The sequence below is a fragment of the Oryzias latipes genome, chromosome 20 (genome assembly GCF_002234675.1).
Source record: "Oryzias latipes chromosome 20, ASM223467v1".
Lineage (NCBI taxonomy): Eukaryota > Metazoa > Chordata > Actinopteri > Beloniformes > Adrianichthyidae > Oryzias > Oryzias latipes.
The window spans coordinates 14,943,744-14,964,589 of record NC_019878.2 but is presented as its reverse complement, the minus strand read 5'-3'; the positions used below and the strand labels follow the sequence as shown (position 1 = coordinate 14,964,589).

The 20,846-nt window shown below is 37.9% G+C and overlaps 1 protein-coding gene and 1 long non-coding RNA gene across 5 annotated transcripts in view; one reads left to right on the top strand and one right to left on the bottom strand.

Annotated features, from left to right (window-relative positions):
• myrip (myosin VIIA and Rab interacting protein) overlaps positions 1 to 19,813 on the top strand; it is a 112,365-nt gene extending 92,552 nt beyond the window's left edge. The window contains exons 6-18 of one of the 3 annotated variants that reach the window (XM_011488854.3): positions 534 to 631; positions 775 to 855; positions 1,349 to 1,501; positions 3,059 to 3,242; positions 3,451 to 3,971; positions 10,846 to 10,995; positions 11,114 to 11,815; positions 11,990 to 12,052; positions 15,738 to 15,926; positions 16,006 to 16,167; positions 16,282 to 16,377; positions 16,504 to 16,564; positions 17,342 to 19,813. In XM_011488854.3, coding sequence (XP_011487156.2) covers positions 534 to 631; positions 775 to 855; positions 1,349 to 1,501; positions 3,059 to 3,242; positions 3,451 to 3,971; positions 10,846 to 10,995; positions 11,114 to 11,815; positions 11,990 to 12,052; positions 15,738 to 15,926; positions 16,006 to 16,167; positions 16,282 to 16,377; positions 16,504 to 16,564; positions 17,342 to 17,385 — 2,504 coding nt within the window. In that variant the 3' untranslated portion in view covers positions 17,386 to 19,813. Of the gene's footprint in view, positions 1 to 533; positions 632 to 774; positions 856 to 1,348; positions 1,502 to 3,055; positions 3,243 to 3,450; positions 3,972 to 10,845; positions 10,996 to 11,113; positions 11,816 to 11,989; positions 12,053 to 15,737; positions 15,927 to 16,005; positions 16,168 to 16,281; positions 16,378 to 16,503; positions 16,565 to 17,341 lie in introns of all 3 variants that reach the window. The other 2 variants (XM_011488853.3, XM_011488855.3) reach the window with 2 other exon arrangements.
• LOC110017283 lies at positions 1,514 to 3,646 on the bottom strand. 2 transcript variants are annotated; one of them, XR_002292643.1, is made up of 3 exons: positions 3,533 to 3,620; positions 3,044 to 3,263; positions 1,514 to 2,678 (listed from the first exon to the last, which is right to left on the bottom strand). It is a non-coding gene; the product is annotated as an uncharacterized LOC110017283 (long non-coding RNA). The 2 variants fall into 2 exon arrangements; XR_002292644.1 differs by having other exon boundaries at positions 1,515 to 2,678; positions 3,044 to 3,251; positions 3,533 to 3,646.
• Positions 19,814 to 20,846: the final 1,033 nt, after the last annotated feature.

The window sequence follows — 20,846 nt, the reverse complement described above, 5'->3', positions numbered from 1 at the left end:
TGGAAGAGTAAAAACAGCATCAATTATAATCAATACCAGAACCAACTTTAGGATCATATCAGCTTGATGTTAATATCAACAGCTAACAAAAACAACTATATGTGTTTAGGTAAAGCCCATTGGTAAATAAAGAATTATGTTTACGGTATATGTGTGATATTATGTGTATTATGTCTGTAAAATACCTAAAAAACTCAATTTACTGGATGGTTATAGTATTAAATGTGTAGATCAGCTTTAATTGACCTAAAATTTGTCTAAAAATATTACTTGGTCTTTTGTTGCTCAACCATCTTTTTTTTCTTTGCATCTTTTTTTTCAGTTTTTATCATTTTAGACAATAATACGTGTGTTTTATTATGTGTTGTGTCTGAGGTCATTCTTTGCCAAAAAATGTTTGTTTTTAGAAAAAAATCATAAGGGTTTTACAGGTTTAACCCTGTTTTCTTTTACACAGCTTTGAAAGGGGGGAAATGAAGGGAGAATAGCTCATGTTTGTATCTCAGAGAGGTTGTCTGTTTGTGTGACGCCAGGACACAGTATGGCAGAGACTCTCACAGTGGCCCTTCGTGTTGCTGAGGAAGCTATAGAGGAAGCCATCTCAAAGGCGGAGGAGTTCCCTGACAGCTTGGTGTGAAAAACACTATTTTAGAACTTTTATTTATTCTTGCTTTGTTTCAGCATTGTCTTTCCTTTCTCAATCCTGTCTTTTTTTCCTTTGTGACCTTTTTTTATATGACACCTAATATTTCTCCTTTCTGGCCTGTGTTGTAGGAAAAGCAGAATGAGGCCCGGTATCTGCGGGATAACAAAGACGAGCTCATAGAAGAACTGGCCACCACCATCGTGCAAAAAGTAAGTTGAGAAAGAGCAGGACTTATTCTCACATTTTTTGATGTTTTCATTTACTTTGCAATAGTAAATGTGGCAAATGTAATATAAATGGGCGATGTTACACATGGATACGGAAAAAAGGGACAATGCAGGGAACAAATTTGTGATCCAAAATTTTCCAACTAGCAGAATATAATTTTATGTGCTATAGATGATAAAATTTATTAATGTGAAATCACTTTTTTTTTACATTTTTTAAATAAAGTCTCATTTTAATGCACTAAATTTGAGGGGGCATGTTTCACTTTTAACTGCATTTTTTACTGTCAAGTCTATTAACATAAAACTTCATAATATTAGATGAAAGTTCAATTAGAAACCTTATGAGTGTTTGAATTTCTCCTCTGACAGATTTTACTTTTGAAGACAACCGCGCATTTTGCCTGTTAACTTTCAAGGTCAGAATCTGTGGTTTTCTATCTTTTATTCTGCTCTTCCTTTCTTCTCCCCTCAGATCATCCAGAGGAGGAAACGCTCAGAGATGCAGACAGAGTATGACTTTGTCTGGACTCAGCCTCAGACTCTGATTATGCCCAGTGGAGTGACCTCTCCCTCACAGCCCCACACCTCAAAGCAAGACCCTTCCAGGACCTCCTTCTCCCTTTGGGTCAGTCTTTTACCTAACCTAAGGCATGTATCTATAAAGCAAAATGGGCCATTGGGTTCATGTTTGGTCTTTTTCAGACCAATTTACACTGCATGTGTCCATATGGACATGTATAATGATCATCTGTAGGGTTCTGAATGGCAGTAGTAAAGTCTTAAAAGGAACAAACACATTGGCGAGAGTTTCTTCAGTCAAAAAAGGAGAATTGGACCAAACAAAATAAAAATCCACCTGTGTACCCAGATATCCACTCACCTGCCAATCAAGAACTATGTCCTGGATAATATACACATTTGAGATTATAAGAAGTCAAAACCAACCCTTGAAAGAAAGAACAATTTAATATCAGAAAAGTCTCTGACTCCTGCTTATATTTTTGATATTTAGTTGGACTTTTTTCACTTTTCAACCTGAGAATGAAATTGACACAGTGCTCCAGTGGTCATTTAAGGAACTACAACGTAATTCATGAACAGTAGGTGGAAGGATTTGCATAAAGAATTGCTTAAAATTCCAATCCAGACATTTTTTGATCCATTCTAAAAGCATTTCCAGTGGTCTTTTAATTATGATTTTTGCCAAAGTCAAATAACCTGTGTCCTTTTACAGCCCCTCACAACCCCAATCTGACATTACCAATGTCACAAAAGTAATAAGCAATATTGGTTGCTTAATGTGGTAAAATATAAAATATTTGTGTTCAGAGAGCACTATATCCTCACTGAAAATTCAAATTGATGTTTACTATTTAGCACAAAAAAAAGTGTACAGGATTATGTTTTGCTCCAACACACAATCTTGAGGTTCCTCCTGTTTCACTCCACATGTCAGAAGGGACTCTGGCAGAATTGTCATTGCAGTGTGTGTGCCAAGCATCAGTGCTGCTTCTCTCTATTCTGTTCCTCCCGTTCACTCGTTGAAGATCAAAGTCCCTTGAAATACATGAGAATCCTTGTAGACCGCTCAGCCCACCACTTTATCAGCCTTCTGCAGACACACACTCACAGAGACACAATGCATGTTCACTCACAGCTGTACCCTGCTCCGTAACACCAAACATGCGGGTTAAATCTCACCCATTTTAGAGATGGATGCTTTTGCTTTTGCAGTCTCATGTTCTGTCTGTTCCCTATGAGACCAACTCCACACTTTTTAGGGGGTCTGAATCCATTTAGTTCTATAGGGACGGATTACAAAACAAGTGCCCTGCTAGTCCAGTCAAAAAAAAGCATGTTCATTCCAGCTCTTTGCTTGTTCTGTAGCTCCCCCTGCTGATGGAATGGAGAACCACAGTACGAGAGATTTATTTTTCATGTAATTTAGCCAGAACAAGAGCTTCATGTGGATTAGATTTAGATTTGCATCAGATATTTCAGAACACATAAGAAGAGATACATATTATTCATATTTAAATGTTTTTAATAATCAAACTAGCAAAGGAAAATAGTCAACATGCTCCTTGACCTTTACTATTGGGCCTTCTGTCTGGAGAATTGTGTCCTTCTTTGCTAATTTTACTGTTTTTTTCCAATTGTTTGTTACCTTGTGTAACAGCAGCGGTCTAGGTCAGCATACTCCCTCACCAGCGACGACTCTCCTGAAAAGGCTCCAGAGCTCACAACAGAGGAGGAGGCTACTGTGGCGGGAGGTGGTAACCTGCAGGATTACTCCTCTCTAAAGAGGGAGGCCAAGGCTGCGTCTCTGCCCAGCTGGAAAAGCATGGACCGACTGGACAATTCCAGTAAATGTCCTGATGACACAACTGCAAGAAAATAAATGTCACTTTGCTGTATTAAATTTTAAGAATTAATTTAAACCAAAAGCTGGATTCAGTTTTAGAGATGCTGACAAAGTAAAATATTTCATTTATTTTCATTTGATAAGTAAACCGTGTTTAAAATCCCTCTATTTTGTGTGAAACTCTGTTTTGACCGGTGCTGCTCTCCCAGGTGCATCCTCTGTGCTCCAGAGCCCAGACGGGAACTGGATCGCCCTGCACAGCTCACAGCTGTCTCGGCCCAGTCTGCTCACCAAAAGGAAGAGCCTGGTGTTCAGTGTGCTTGAAAAGGAGTCCAGCGTCGTCTCGGCTTACGACGAGATGGGGTCAGCCTCCGAGGAGGAAGATGAGGGCAGCTGGAGTAAGGCTTTGAGACAGTTTCGACGCAAGCTCTCGGATGAGACCTACTACACAGACTCGCAGCACGATCCTGAGTGGACTTACACTCAGCACCTCCCGGTTACGTCCCCGTCCTCCGGCCAGTACACGAACACAGAAACTCTCAACTCAGACTCTGAAGCCTCATCGTTGGTTTGTCCCCGTAAACCTCTGCCCAAGACTTTTAGAAAAAAAGGATCTCCGGATATTTATCTGCACCCTCATCAGCAGCCCCACTACCACCAACACCTTCAACAGAACTTCCCTCCATACTCAGCTCATGCACAGGCGCTGGACGTGAACTTTAACCCCAAGGTGATGTTTCTCTTTTATGCAACAGGGTAAATATGCTAGGTTCTGGTTTGTTCAGTCTTTATTTTGTTTTTGCTCTGGGTTTAGATTTTCTATTAAATTATATTATTTAAAACAAAATCCTAAAAAACGACAATTTAGAAGTTAATTTGTAACATTAAAATAAATAAATATGATAATAAATTAACAAGGTGAATTTATTAAATTACCAGATTAAAAAAAAAGTCACATACACTATATTACATAACTATTTGCTCACCTGACTTGACTCACATAAAAACTGAATTGCCATTCCATTCCTAAGCCACAGAGTTTAATATCTCCTGAGAGCGGACCATTCTTTCACAACTGTTTGTAAAAACAGTCTTCATCCCTGAGTGCTTGATTTTATACACCTGTGGCCAGGCCAAGTGATTAGCACACCTGATTCTGATCATTTGGATGGGTGGTTTAGTGAATATAGTGTTTGAGGTTTGACTAGCTAAAGTAAATTGCTGGTTTAGTCCCCGCGCATGGAGCGGAACTGAACGGCTTCGCAGATGGCTAAATCGAAGATGGACGCTAAGGCGGTGACGGGTAGGCACAGCTGTGTTGTGACTGGGAAGGAGTGGGGAGATGACGGGGGATGTGAAAGTGAGGATAGTATGGAGATGAGCTTTGGGATTGAAACAGGAAGGGAAAAGAGAGGAAATAGTTTTGATGGAGCTGATCCTAAAAAACAAAGACGAGTGATGTCAACTGACAGTGATGAAGAAGGAAGGGATGGCTATAAAGTCATTTTGAGATTTTCTGAAGGACAAGGGTTAAGTACTTTGAGCCCGATAAAATTGACGACTATCTTGAAGAATCAAGTGGGGGACATTAAAGTTGCTAAAGTCCTGAGAGATGGGAACCTGTTGATTGTTTGTAGAAGTGAGGAGCAGAGGGACAGGGCCTGTAAAATGAGAGAAGTGGGGAAACATAAAATTGTTAGTGTGAGCAAGGTAGGATTGGGAGGTCAGGGGCGGAGGGGAGTGATTTGGGGCATACCTGTGGAAATGTCTATTACGGAATTTAAAGCTAACCTACGAGGGGCAGAAATAAGAGAAGCAAGGAGATTAAGTGTTTTTCGGGATGGTGTGAGGAGGGAATCTGAGGGAATATTGTTGGAATTTATGGGAAGGAGCCTTCCGGACAGAGTGTCCCTGGGATACATGTCTTATACTGTGAGGGAATATGTTCCTAAACCCATTAGATGTTTTCACTGCCAGAGATTTGGACACACTGCTGCTGTATGTAAAGGCAAGCAGAGGTGTCCTAGGTGTGGAGAAGATCATGGCTATGAGTCCTGTGGAAACAAGATGAAACCAAAGTGTTGTAACTGTGGGGGGGACCATAGTGCTGCATATGCAGGTTGTGAGGTTATGAGGAGAGAAGTCCATATTCAAAAAACCAGAGTACTACATAGAATCTCATATGCAGATGCAGTTAAAATGGTTGGTAAAAGTTCTGATAGACAGGCAGGAGTCATACACGAAGTGCCAAACAGTATACAGGACAGGAATGTTGAGGGGAGAGTTTTGATAGATTTGAAGAAACTGGTCACGTTTGTAGCTGGAGTTATAAATGCAACGATGGAAACTAAATCAAAAACAGAAAGAATACAAATCATTGTAAAAGCAGCAGCGAACCATTTGGACATCAATGAGTTGACATGGGAAGAGGTTCGGAATAACCTTAGTGCCCAGTCTAGTCAGGAGGTGGGAAGTGTGGGATAGTAAATGGTTCTTATACTTCAATGGAATGCAAGGAGCTTATTGGCAAATGGACAGGAATTGAAAAAGTGTATAGATGACCTGGATCAAAAACCAGATATTATATGTATTCAAGAGACGTGGTTAAGGCCAAATTTAGATTTTAGAATTTCCCAATATACGGGAATCCGGTGTGATAGAGCAGAGGGAGGTGGGGGTGGTTGTGCCACATTTATAAAAAATAATTTCAATTACAGGGTGATTAAGATAGGGACACAAGAAGAATTTATTGGCATTGAAATTTATATTGGTCTGGGGAGAATAAACGTTGTTAATTACTATAATCCATGCAAAAAGTTAGATCTCAGTCTTCTTAAATCAATTATTCATCTAGACAATGGGCATGTCATTGTTTGTGGGGATTTTAATGCACATAGCACATTATGGGGGGGGAAGGTGACAGATGTTAATGGTGAGGTATTGGAGGATTTGATGGATGAATTACACTTGGTGTGTCTCAATGATGGGAGAGGAACAAGAACTGATGTTCGAACAGGGAATATGTCAGCACTAGATCTTACTTTTGTTTCAAACGTTTTGGCAGGGGGTAGTGAGTGGAATGTACACAACAGCACAATGGGGAGTGACCATTATCCTGTGTTCTCTAGGGTTGGTGGTGATAGAGAACCACCAAGTAATGGAAAGGAAGGAAGATGGCTTTTTCATAAAGCAAAATGGGGTGAATTTACTTTTATGTGTGATGAGGAATGTTCAAACATTAGTATGGAGAGTACGGCTGAAGAAATGGAAAAGAAAATTCGAAATTTAATAATTTCAGCGGCGCAAAAAACAATTCCGAGAAGTAAAGCAACTATGACGAGGAAAAATGTTCCATGGTGGACTGAAGACTGCAAGATAGCAGTTAAGAATAGGAATAAGGGTTTGAAACTCTTAAAACGGACACACACATATGAAAATCTGTTGAATTATAAGAGACTTTGTTCACAGGCAAGAAGGATTATTAAAAAGGAGAAAAGGGAGTACTGGAGGGCTTTTTGTGATAAAATTGGTCGAACAACTCCAGTTAATACGGTTTGGGGAATGATTAGAAAAATGAAGGGTATAAGGAGGGAGTTACAATATCCAGTATTGAAAATAGGTGATGACCTGGCGATATCGGATACGGATAAAGCAGAAATGTTGGCTAAAACTTTTGTGAGCAGTCAAAGTAATGAGAATTTGTCAGGGTATAGGAAAGGGAGGAGAGATGAAATTAGGGAACGGCACTACAAGGACTTTGATGATAACACTTATTTGACAACCATGGATGCTCCGTTTACCTGCTTTGAATTGGATTTAGCACTACATAAATCTAAAATTACATCACCCGGTAGGGATGGTATAAGTTATGTTATGTTAAAACATTTAGGTAGGAAAATGAAATTGAAATTATTGGACATGTATAATAGGGTCTGGAGTGAAGGTAAATTGCCGACCAATTGGAAAGAGGCGGTGGTTATTCCCATATTAAAACCTGGGAAAGATCCGAGCAGCCCAGAAAATTACAGGCCTATAGCACTCACATCACATGTTGGTAAAGTGATGGAAAGAATGATAAATGAGAGATTGCAGTATTACCTGGAAAGTAAAAATTTGCTGTCCCCATATCAGAATGGCTTTAGGAAAGGTCGAGGGACAATGGATCCTGTAATCTGTCTAGAAGCAGACGTTAGGAAAGCCCAAGTAAATAAAGAATATTTGGTGGCGGTATTCTTTGATATTGAAAAGGCTTATGATATGGTCTGGAAAGAGGGTTTATTGATAAAATTAGGTACGTTAGGACTTAATGGAAGAATCTATAATTGGATTAAGGGGTTTTTGTTTGATAGATATGTTCAAGTTAGGATAGGAAAGTCCTTTTCTAATAGGTACGTAGTGGATAATGGAACCCCACAAGGTAGTGTGATTAGCCCTGTGTTGTTTTCAATTATGATTAATGATATATTTAATTCAATTGGATGTGAATTTGGGAAAGCACTATTTGCAGATGATGGAGCCTTGTGGAAGAGGGGAAGAAATATTCATTATGTGGAGAGAAAAATACAAGACGCGATTACGGAGGTGGAAAACTGGTCTTATGACTGGGGATTCAAATTTTCAGTAACTAAAACAAAATGCATGGTTTTTACTAGGAAACGTGGAACTGTTTTGAACTTAAGGTTATATGGAGAAGCAATTGAGCAAGTACATAGTTTTAGGTACCTGGGTGTTATATTGGATACAAAATTGAAATGGAGAGAGAACATTGATAGTATAGTAGGGAGATGTAAGAAAGTCATAAATATAATGAGATGCTTGAAAGGTACTGGGTGGGGAGCTAGTGCACAGGCTTTAAAACAAATATATATTACAATGATTAGGTCAGTCACAGAGTATGGAATTATTGTTTACAATACAGCGTGCAAAACATTATTACATAAAATAGAAGTCATCCAAAATCAGGCTTTGAAAATATGCACTGGGGCTATGAGGTCAACTCCTGCTGTGTCATTACAAGTTGAAATGGGGGAGCTACCATTGAAACTAAGAATTAAACAGCTGATGCTTAACTATTGGGTGAAAATACAGGGTTGTGTAGATGTAGAGAACATGGTTAGGAGGGCTATTGATCCTTGTTGGGAAAGTGATAATGGGACAAATGAAAGTGCTGCTTGGAAATTAGCTAGGTTAGCGAAAAAAGCAAATATTCATGGCAAAACCCTAGTTAAGACGTTTTTGTACCCGACCACTCCTTTCTGGATTTTTCCAACTGCGCAAGTGGATTTGTATCTCCATAGAACAATGGAGGATAGAAAAGGGAAGGGAAACTGGGATGAGTTAACAGCAGACAGATTAGACACAGCCCACGCTTCATTTATACCCATATATACAGATGGATCTAAAGACCCAGCAACAATGCGAACTGGTTTTTCTTTCTGTATCCCTACATTGGACAAATCTGTTGGAGTTAAGACGTCAAAGGATCTTTCAGTTTTTACAGTTGAAATGTTGGCAATATCATATAGTTTACACTGGCTAGAACAGAACAGAATTGGGGATGGTATAATTTGTTCAGATTCATTGTCAGCTTTGATGTCTCTGGAGTCATACAATTCTGAGAGCAGATCAGATATTTTATATGAAATTTATGAGAGTTTGATCAGGTTGGCAAACTTGAAAATAAACATCAGATTCATGTGGGTACCAGCACATAGGGGGGTGGAGGGAAATGAAATGGCTGACTTCCTGGCAAAAAGGGCATTGAAACGGGGAATAGAGATGGAAATTCCATTAGATAGGACAGAATTTAGGGCAATTGTTAGGAGGCGTATTATGGAAGAATGGCAGACACAATGGGAAAGGGAGAGGAAAGGAAGACATCTATTTAGTATTCAGGACAGAGTAGGGAGAGGTATGAATGTCAGAGTAAACACCAGAGATAGCTGCATAATATCACGGTTGAGGATGGGACACACTGGTTTAAATAATACATTGCATTTGATAGGGAAACATCCAACTGGTTTGTGTGAGTGCGGGAGAGGGGAAGAGTCGGTGGAGCATGTGCTATGTCAGTGTGAACTGTATAGGGAGGAAAGACGACAACTGGAAAGTAGGGTACGGATGATAGAGGGTGAGCAAATGACTTTAAAGAAGCTTTTGGGAGGGGAGGAGAATTTCAATGGTGCGATTGTAGGTTTTTTGAAAAGAACTAGGTTATTGAGGAGAATTTAGTTTATTTTTTTTTTTTTTTAAGTTACATTTGGTTAGGTAATCCCCACTCTGACCCACACTCCAACACAGTAGGTGGCGGTAATGCACCTTCACGTTAGTGCCTCCCGCCAATAAAATCACAAGAAGAAGAAGAAGAAGAAGAGGTTTGACTAATTCTGTGACTGAGATAGTTGGACTTGAAATGTCTACACCAATCCTTTTGTTTTCTACTTTTAAAATATGTCACTCTCTTCTCATCCACATTAGTATTCAAGGATGGGACACTAACACGAAGAAGCTCCTTCAGATTTGAAGAGGCGTAAAACATCTGAGGGGCTTTGTGGTGGCCTTGAAAAATGGATTCAGTCTGTACTGAGCGCTCCATACTGAAAATAAAAGGCCTCCACGGACGAAGGTCACACAGGCAGAAGCTTTTGAAATGTCTGCGAAAGCTTTCAGAGACCAGCCGACCTTCAATGGAACTCAGGTTTTATTTAGAAAAAAGTTTAAAGATCCCTCTTTTGGGAATCCAGCGGATCACCTTTAGATATAATCTGTGAAGGCTATGAGAAAAGACTTTTCTATAAAAAAAAGCTAAATATCACCTTTATAAACCTGTATCACATAATATTGTAGGTATAAATAAAGAGTCATACAAAGCAGAAAATGCACTGTTGAGTGAAATATGTGATGAAGGTTTTGGTAAATTCTTTAATCTTTATTTAACATGTATGAATTCACTTGTGATTTGCAAAATAATTAGTAAAACACATTAATGTTTTACTAAGAAGCCCATCGAGACGACTGTTGTTGTGATTTTGGGCTATACAAATAAAATTGAATTGAATTGAATCAATGTCATTAGATAAATTACCTGAATTACATTATTTAACCATTTCTAGAACTAACAAAAAATGTTGTGTCATAGTTTCTGAACTCAAATATAAGGAATTCATTTCTGTTTGTAAGTTTCTTGTAGAAATCACAAATTATTTTTTTTCCAAAAAATGCCTTGTTTCCAATTGTCATAAATGTTTACCCATTTGACAACTCCCTCTTTGAAAGCTTTAACAAGTCATAACTATCCAAAACGCCTTTATTTTAGAAGTATTTATGAGTTAAATGTTTTTTACTTTTAGTTATCTATTATAAGTACAAGGACAGAGAAAGGATCAAAATAAGACATCAAGTGAAACTTTCTGCACTTCTTTGTAGTTCTTTAATAAATAAAAATTCACATACCCTCATGATTACCCCTCCTCCATGCTTGACTTTTGTCATGTGTTTATACCAAAGACAGTATTCATATGACAGCCTTAATGTTTACCTTGGAAATGCTCCAAAAATGATGAAACACTCTGACATGACCAGATGTACTCACCTGCTTTTTCCAGGTAATAGGGGACAGCAGTGATGGAGAGGAGAAGCAGTCTGATCCTAAAAGAAGATCCCGGCGACGAAGGAAGAGCAGAAGGGAGTCCTCAACAGAACGGGGCCGTCCTGGATCCCAGAGCCACACACAGTCCATCTACCCACTAGCACAGGTAAAATATCCAGTTCCTAGTTCACAAATTATTCTAAATAATTCTTATTTGATATGCCCAGCAATAGAGGCTTTTGCCCTTTTGATTTTATCTGTGTTCATTTGACTTCACACTACAGGAGAACAGTGGTATCCTACTCAATGCCTTGCTAAAGAGAGGACTTAGTGAGGAACATTCGGTAATCGGCAGCGGACCAATTGCTGCTGCCGCCCCAGACACCCTGATTTTTCAGACTGCGACACCTCAACTGGAGGATTTAGACACAGCACTTTCAAACTCATCTGACCCCAACTGTCCCCAACTCCACTCTTTGGCTCAAGGGTCACAGCTCTCTAACCCTGGATCTGCAGATGTGCTGGAAGAGAAACTACAGTCCAGACTCTGTCAGCTAGTCAGCAACAGCAAAGGCGACGATGATTGCGTGAGGTGGTCTGTGGACAAACAGATGGATGCCGAAAGTCACCAATCAAGGCCGAAGGACACAGAGAGACACAGGCATCGGGAAAGTGAGAAGAGAGAAAAAGGAAGTGAGACCAAGGAGCAGGTAAATGGCAAAAAAAGTGTAAAGCAAGTAAAGAGTCCTTCATTGCAAGAGGAGGAAGGAGCGTGGAAGAGGCAGTTAGAGAAAGGAGGACACAGTTTAGAGGAGAAAGTATCAGAGCAGGACCAGAGGAGAGAGGAGAAAAGGCTAAGTAAGAGGCAACATAGTAGAGATGCAGAGAAGGAAGGGGGACAAATAATTGGCGCCAGAAGTGGATCCAGTGTGAGCTCACCTGCTGTGACACCTTCTTCCCAGGAGGGGGAGCTATCAAACAACCAGGTAAGGACACCCTTTTCCTTACTGTTTTTGTTTCTATTTTATCCCTAAACCAACATTTACCCATCCCACCTGTCTCCTGTTCTGTACAGTTTCTATGTGCTTTGTTTAGTCCTGTGTGTGTTTCTTATTGTGTGCATTCCAGTATGCATGTTTGTGTGTTTCTGTTTAAATCAGGTGGAACAAAATTACTTGGAAAAAGAGCAGAAGTACCGGTTTCTCTCTTCTTACTCACAACAGGTGAGGTTGTTTTGTAACTATAAGAACACACATTTTGAATATTTAAAAATAAAAAGTAATGCTGCAGAAAAATAACAAAGAGGGACCCCAAAAAAGAAAAATATTTTATATAAAGGTTTGAATAACTTTACGTTGGTTTTCCTGCTTGGGTTGGGGCATTTGTGAAGTCATTTGACAAAAGATTTGAAAAAATGTTTCCTTTTTTTATAAACAATAAACTCCAAAAAGGCCAAAAACAACATAGCTGCAGGTGCTGTAATACTTTATGTCAAGAACAGCCATAATTCCTCCTAAACAGAAAAAAACAGCATCCGTGATTCTGTTACTTCTGCAGGGAGAGACTAACACATAACAGTGCAACTGGCCAAAGGCACTGTGAACTAAAAAAGCAAACACAGTTAAAACTAAACTTATTTTTAAGTGTCTCATGAACATAATAATTGATTTTAAAATGCCTGTCAAAAACAGCAAATGAGGCATTTTTGTACGAACTGTGATCACCTAGTTTGAAGCGTCTGGATTAGGTGCAACTTTTCTCCCTATGAATCATTTCTATGAGACACACAACGCCACAGAGTCAGGTTCACAGACAAACAAACATCTGTGGAGGAAACGTCACAATTTTCATTTGCTCTCACGGGTGACGTCTTCTCGTCTGCTCTTAAAATGTGAGTTTTTTTTTATTTTATCTTTTCAAATTCATCAGGCGGAAAAACAGCGTGACAAGTTGTGTCCTTCTGGTTTTGATGCAGGTTGTCTTCACACCTGATAAGCACCATTTCAAAGGGCATCAGTATATGGGATCTTTATAAACAAAAATTCTGGAAGGGGAAAAAAATCCTGCGGCTCTTTCTACTTTTGAAAAAAATCTGCTAAATGCTTTCATCTTTCAAGGTTTTATTTTCTGGACCTGCTTTAAGCCAAAAACCCTCAGTTTTTGCAGGACATGTAGTTATATACAGTTACTTCGATGTGGGACTCATCATTTATCTCTTTTTAACATTTCATTATAATTTCTGAAAATTACTTTTGTTTTTGGAAATGTTTCCTTTTATTTTCTTTCCCTTTTTTTGTGTTTTAGTTTCTGGAATTTTTTTTGACTTCTGAAATGTTATGCTGTTTTCTATTATTTTTTTTTTAAATTGTCCCTGTGCTCTTTAATATGTTTTTGTGTTGAATGATTTGTTGGTGTGATTTGAACTTCCAGGCCACCGTAGACATGGCAATTAACAGTTTACAAATAATTTATTACTGCAGTCTTGTACAGTAAGAAAAAAATGAGCCATTGAAAGCATTCTAAGAAGAGGAAGATGAAGCTAATGTACATGAAATTTATATTTTGTCTCATAAAAAAGCCATAAGCTCCGTCTTACAACAGCCTTAATGCCCTGACTCATATTTGGTCAATCTCTGTATTTTTAACATCTCATTTGAAATGTACGGTACTCCAAAGAAGAAAAAAAAATCACTAAAATTAAAAATGTGTTAATAAAAAGTTCTGTGGTTCTGTTTTTAGCTTCTCTTGTTTGAGTAAGGTAAAATGAATTTCCTCCTCTTACTGTGTTCTGTGTGTGAGGATGCACACTGATGCCCTGGCTCTTTGAAGTGATAGAGGACATCACTGTTCTTTCTTCACCGAGCATAAATCGACGGCTCACAGAGCCACAGACACACAAAAAACGGATACCTCTTTTTATTTCTTTCTCCGTCCTAACAGCTTCCTTTTACGCCAGCTGAATCTCAGCCCTCCAGATCTTAAGAAGGGATCAATATCCCCCCAATGCTATTGATCAAAGCTCCATCCAAAGATTTAGTCATTACTGAAAAGGATCTGTCAGCCTTTCTTTCTTTTCCTTTTCTTGTGCAGTGCTTCATCTCCTTGTAATAAAAAAAAAAGCAGCAGCCTTCTTCTTCCACACTCTTTACCATTGAATGACTGTTTACCCCAGCTATGCTTATTACCCAACAGAGCTTGGATTTATATTAAAGCTCCTTCAGGTGATCAATATACTCTTTGATAGAAATAAAGGAAACTATCCACATGTCACAGATGTTGTTTTTATAGTTACAAGAGTTGCTTCCTAAGAGTGTTATCTTAAAGTAACAGTAATTAACTTGTGCCATTTAACACTCATTTCCTAGTCACCACAATGAAAACATGTTTGTTTTATTTGTTTCATTACAGTTTCATTTGGCATTAAAACAATGCAGAAATGACATGACCTATGTTTTATTTTTTTTTGTGCTTGCTTGTTGGTGGATATTTGCATGTTGATTGGTTGGTTGTTAGTAATTTTTGTTGGTCTCCACCAAAATAAAGCTGTAATGAAGTAGCATCAGTTTGCAGGACAATGCCTGAATGCTTTTTTATATATATATATTTTTTTAATCTTTCAGTCCATCAGCAGTGTCTATAGTTTAAACCGGACAACTTATACCTTCAACTTCAACTCATGTTTGAATTCATTGAAATGTTCAGGGTTTTATAGCAAAGAGAGTTGTTTCCTAGTTTTTGGAATCTATCAGTAACTTGTGTACAAAAAAAAAGCTTAAAACCCCTCACATTTGAGTTTTTGCTATTGTTTTTTAACCAAAGAAGCATCAATATTAAACTGATGTTTAAGTTTGTGTCCATTTGCAAGCTAATGGAATTTCATTTTAGGTGGTATTACACTTCCAATCCCTGGTTGTGAAACACTTTTTAGATATTTTTAAATATATTTTGGGTTAAAAACTAAAAAAGAGAAGATACTGTATTTTTTGCAGCTTTTAATTTAATTAGCAGTTTAAGAAATCAGAAAAAAAACATTCAAGCAAATAAAAACACAATAAAAAAACAAAACAAAATGTAAATATGTACATCAAGCCTGATTTAGGTTTATAGCCATAAATTGAGAGAAAAATAAGGAAACATATTTATATGTGTTCATACATCAGTAGATGTTACCACTATAATTTTTGGGAAATAAAAACAGTCTTACATACATTATACACATGATAATCTTCCTTTTTTTTCATATTTTCAATTACAGTTCAGATCGATTTCTTATGGGAAAAAACATATTCTTTTTTTATTTTTTTTAAGAAAAGTCTTTTGTTTAGTCTAATTACCCTCACTTTTGTTTTCAAATGTTATTGTACTTCATTATCTATTCTCAAAGACCACTTTCCTTTTTTATTTTGAGGTGTCACATTGATTCTCAAGGACCCTTTTACTACTCTTTTAATTTTTCCAAAATTAATTTTCCACTCTCAATTTATCTTTAGACTGACTTCTATTCCAAGCCTTTCAATATGACTTGACTCACATCCTTCTCTATAAACTCCTGTTACTTTCCAGGTCAAGAGTTTAGGGTCTTTTCTCAACATGCTAAGTAAGATGATGACAAATTGGCCGTCATTGTCCTGTGGTTTTAGAAGATTTAGGTTGAGATGTATTTTTTGCGGTAGTCTTTTGTTTTTCAGTTTGTTGTGGAGATATGTGCACTGTCTTCATACATTTGTGATTTCAAAGAAGAATATTACTCCCAAAGTTTCTTCTTTTTCTCCTTTTGCACTTGTATCAGTGCTGCAGCAGATTTGGAGTAGCTTAAACATGGGTTCAATGTATTTAAGTTGATAGTTTATGTAATTTAAATGAGTGAAATCTGCAATTTCATGTTTCCTGCTTTCTTTCTTCACTCAGAAGTACTCGGCAGCCTCTCTCTGCAGCATCACTACAGAGGTGCTAAAGGTCCTAAATGCTACGGAGGAACTGATCGGGGAGGCAGGGGGTGACAGCTACACTCCCACTGAATCCATGAGTGCCTCTCCTATATCCAGCAGCTCTGAGACTCGCAGGCTGGACCAGAGACTTACCAAGATGGAAGAGAATGTAAGGCTGAAAAACTGTTTTGACTCCACATTTGTTGCTTTTTAGAATCCACATTTCAACTTGTTTTTTTTCTGAGCAGGTGTACCTAGCTGCTGGGGCGGTGTATGGTCTCGAGGGAGCGCTGGGGGAGCTGGAACAATGTGCCCGTAGTATTAGCTGTGCAACCTCTGACACTGAGCTGGCCTTTTTGGAGGACCAGGTGGCTACTGCAGCAGCACAGGTCCAACAGTCTGAACTACAGGTACAGACTGGAATTGTTGACCGTTTTGGAAGATTTTTGTGTTGTATCAATATATTTGGGTGTTAAAGAATTTACAGGGGACCTTGTTTCTTGTTTATGTCTTTTTGTGTGAAGATATCGAACATCGAGGCCAGAATATCAGCTCTGAAAACAGCTGGGTTGAATGTGACTGTCTGCAATCGCTTTGCCAAGCTTAAGCCAAAGTCCAAGGTTTGACATCATCTCTTTGCAGTTTTTTTTTGTTTGTTTTCATGACATTAAATTATGTTTTTTAATTTTACAGCATTAACTGATCACTTTTTATTTTAAATGGAAAACTGATTGCTTTGGTTGCAGCCTGAAACTCTGGACTCATCGCGACACCAGAGGAGGAAACTCCCAGCTCCTCCACTGAAAGGTATTGAAATGATTACCTCTCCTGAGTTTACACACAGAAAACATGGACAAAGTATTGCTTCATACAGTCCACACCAAGAGTTCAAAATGACCACCCACCTATTGCTCCTCAGTTGGCAACAGCTTGAACAAAATTAAACAAATCTTCTTTATAATAAATAAATGATGCAGCTTTTACATACATGTGTGATGCGGAGGAGAAAAGCAGAAGAACATTTCTATGTTTCTTTAGTAAACATGTCACAATTTGCATTTTGTCGAAGAAGAGCGATACACCTGAATGGAAGCAAGAGTGAATACACCTGCTAAAAGAAAACTAAATATCTGAAAAGCCCCATTAGATTTGAAGTAGCCAAATGGAGACACAGGCAGAAGAGGACCATAAGGTTTCTTTATCAACCAACAAGAAGTCGGCTGCTTTTCATGTTCGTAAATGGCTTTTTTCCGTCAAAGCTTCCTTTATTTCTTCTTTGTCTCCTTTTTCGCTCGCATTCATGCAGCAGCTCTGATTCAAGGTAGCTTTGTCAGAATGGCTTCAATGACGAGTTGCATGTCACATCATTCAGTCCAGTTTAGGGCATCTTTTGCAAGTGTCTTTCATGTAGCACACTGCACCAAGAGGATAGTTCTGACATTCAAAAATGAGTCATTTGTATTCATCTGCATCAGAAGGCATCAACAGTTTTGTATTGTATTGGATGTAGTGGATAATCCAGCTTTATTACAATATCTTTGTCTAGTTGTTTTTTTTGTGTTTCTTTGCTTTTCCTACATTCAGAAAAGTTGGAAACAGATCAACAGATGACTGCATTTCGGCCATAGTGTCAGGCAACAGCACAAGTCTCTTGGGGGCCACCTCAGAACCCCAAGGACAAGGGCCCTTTCCCATCCAGTGCCTTGACTCAGCGTCTGCCTCAAACTCTTGGCCAAGCAAGGGCTAATACCCGCCCTGTGCAACCCACCTAAAACCGATCCGTCAGCCAACTGCATCACAGAAAAAAAAACATGACTGGCTCGTGCATGTTACCTAATAAAAGGGGTGACCTAGGATTTTCTGTGTCTGCCTTAAAATCGGAAAAAGTCGTAAAATATCTTTACAAAGAAACATGCATTTTTACTCTGTTTTCAGGAGAGTTGTGACTAAAAGCTGTGGAATAATCCCTAAGGTTCAAACTTTCTGTAAATCAGTGTGCCCAGAGAAGGCTGAGCCTAGCTTTACTCTATAGATAACATAATTTTGAAAAGATAAGAAATTAGACATTTTGTGGGGATGATACAACCCAAATGTTTTATTTTACTTAATTTACAAATTTTAAAACATCATCTACCTATTGAAAACCCACAGCACTTATGCATTGAAACCCTTGTAAAATATGTCACTTTTGAAAATAGAGAGTAGCAGAAATATTTGATAGTTTGAAAGTTTGAGATCCCATGAAATCGTCATTATTTAAGGAAATGTAGAATAGCTAAACATATGCCATGGTTTCCTGCAGGCCATTTTAACAGTTAGCAGCTATTTAGCTGACCAAAAATCACAGAAAGGGAAAGGGGAAACATCTTTGTTAGTGACGTAGCTCTAATCGATTTTATTTAGAGTTTGAGTGCCTCGTGCATTGATCTGTATCAGTCAGTGAAGGAAGGTTGTGCTGGAACTACAATGCACTTCTATCATAATTAAGGTCAAATTTTACCCGTAGAATGTTGGAAAATATTAAATAAGTAGAGAGGTACACCCTGACATTAAAAAACATCTCTGGGTTAAAAAAATATATATGTATGTAGACTAAACCTTGATATATATACAGTTTTGTAAAAGAAAAACTGTTCTTAAAAAGTCACGGTGTAATGAGGGGATCAACTCTTTTGGCTCAGGAATGTTATGATCACTTTTATCTGGAGTTTTAATAAAGGAAAATGTCATAATTTACCTGTATTCTTACAACCTTAATTTGGTATTGAAATAAATCCATAAGTTGTTTTACCAATGTCCGAACTTTGATCTACTTCTGCATTTAGCACAAACCCTCCAAAGTCAATCATTCAGGTTAAAATTTTAGTTTTGCCCTAGTCACTTAGCCTACTCGGTTTACTTTTGACATTTGTGGCCTTTTGTTTGAATGAAATGCTCTCCTTTTGCAGGGTCATGCCTGAACTTTTGAGTTGCATGCGGAAAATCTTGCGAAGGTTTTTACATTGCAAAGTCTAATGGGCTCTACAAAAAAGAATGCCATGAAACCATGATTTTGTTACAAGCAATTTATTTTTGTATTTTGTGAATGTTTTATGCAATACCACTGAAAAAGATTACTACTGCAATTTAAAGACTTTATTCTCACCTCAGCGGAGCCGTCCTCAATCTGTCCAATCAAACTCTCACGTGTGCTCAGTGCTTTCAGTGTAAGTTTGCATTCGTCATTTGATTCAATGTCCAAACTGTTGGTGGTAAATGCAACGAAAATGCAGGAAGCAACAGGAAGGCGGTCCAAATCCACCTCGCAAACACCAAGAAATTTGAAAAGCTACACTTTCTGTATTACTTCTGTGATCCTTTTTGTAGAAGTCGGATGTAGTTTTGCACAAACGGTTAAAAAATTGGTATTTCTTAATGGGGTGCATGAAAGGTCAGGTGGCCCGCTATTTAAATGCTCCTTTCCTGTCACTTAGCAACCGTCATCATTGGAGCCGTTTACATCTTTGGGTTTACACATGATCCTTTACTTCTGTAGGTCTCGTTCTCCACAGGTGTTTTGTATAAAAGCATGTTTCTGGTTTAAGCGATTTGATGTAAGGTTTCCTGTGAGAAGCACACCTGCAAGGGTCCAATCCTCAGTGTTCCGTATTTTTCTATTATTAAAAAAAACAAAATATAAATTTAAAAATGTATTAATATATGTATACGTGTGAAAAAAAAGAAAATGGTATTGAAAAGTGTTTATTGCCCAATCATAGTTGACAAATCAGTGTTGTTTGCAAAGGACTAAAATTTGTTATGACTTGTGAAGCTGGATTCACGCAGGAAGTTTTCTTGTTTTGAATACCATCTACTTCCTGTTCACATCCGGTTTAAATGAGATTCACTGTGCACAGCTCCACATTGCGGGCCTTTATGAGCAATGTTTGTTGCTATCCATCTGACATGTTGGGGAAAATATTAAGCAAAAAAGAAAAAAAATGCAGATTCTCTATGTGCCACAATACTATAAGAAATACTATGTATTATAAAATAAATGGAATTTGCCAACTAAGACTGAGTGTTTTCTTCTTTGAGAAGAATTTTTGAAACCTCTACATGTGGAAAAGCTGGAAGCAAGGGCATCAACAAATATAATCACACCGTCCTTATTTATTAATCAATATAGAATACATATTTATGTACAGACACTTTTTGTAAATGATCTGAAAAATGCCTAAACAGACAGAAAATAAAAGAAATTTCGATTGAGATCAACATGAAGACACGAAAAGTTTGTGGTTGGATGAAAGACGAGAGCATGTGGTCATGGAAACCAGCCACTGTCTTCTCTGTCCAGTTCTTTTCCAAGGCTTTCCTTGTTTTTGAGGCTGCTGAGCAGCAGCTCCAATGTCCTGACGACAGGTTGCATCCCACCTCTGCCCAGCTGATCCGCACTGATGTGCCTCTTTCCAAAGCGCCCGATGGGTCTCACCCCACGACCCACATACCAGAAAGGGTCTATCTCAGGACCTGCATCGTTAGGGAGAGACAGCCATGCAGCAAAGCAGGTTTTACATTTCTGGGAGTAAGAGTTCATTTCAAAATAAAATTTTACAACTGCCATTTAAACTCATAGCCATTACGTTTCAATTGTAAATTCATCTTGTCTTTGTACCTTTTTTTTTTCATTTTCATTTATTTATTTGTTCCTTTCATGAAAATTGATGTTCAAATGTTTACATATTTCTCTTACATATTGAACATTTTCATGATTAGAAGGGAGCAGAATTGAAGAATACAATTCTTATAATTGTCTTCTCCCTTTTAAACATTGCATAACCTTCAAACTTAAGTTTTCAAATTTTCTTTTTTTTGTCTCCTCTGACTTTTCTTGTGTTTAATAAGAACAGGATTTTCAAAAGACTATATTGTTAATAACAACTTTATTATTACCTTGCATGTCACTGTATTGGTTTGCATTCACTTGCTGTTTTTTCTTCCAATTAATTTACAACTTTGAGTGTAAAATCAGTTTTATCTTAAAATTGAAAAATAACAGAAAATGTTTTATTATTTATCATTATAGGTGCTCTATTTTTATAGAAAG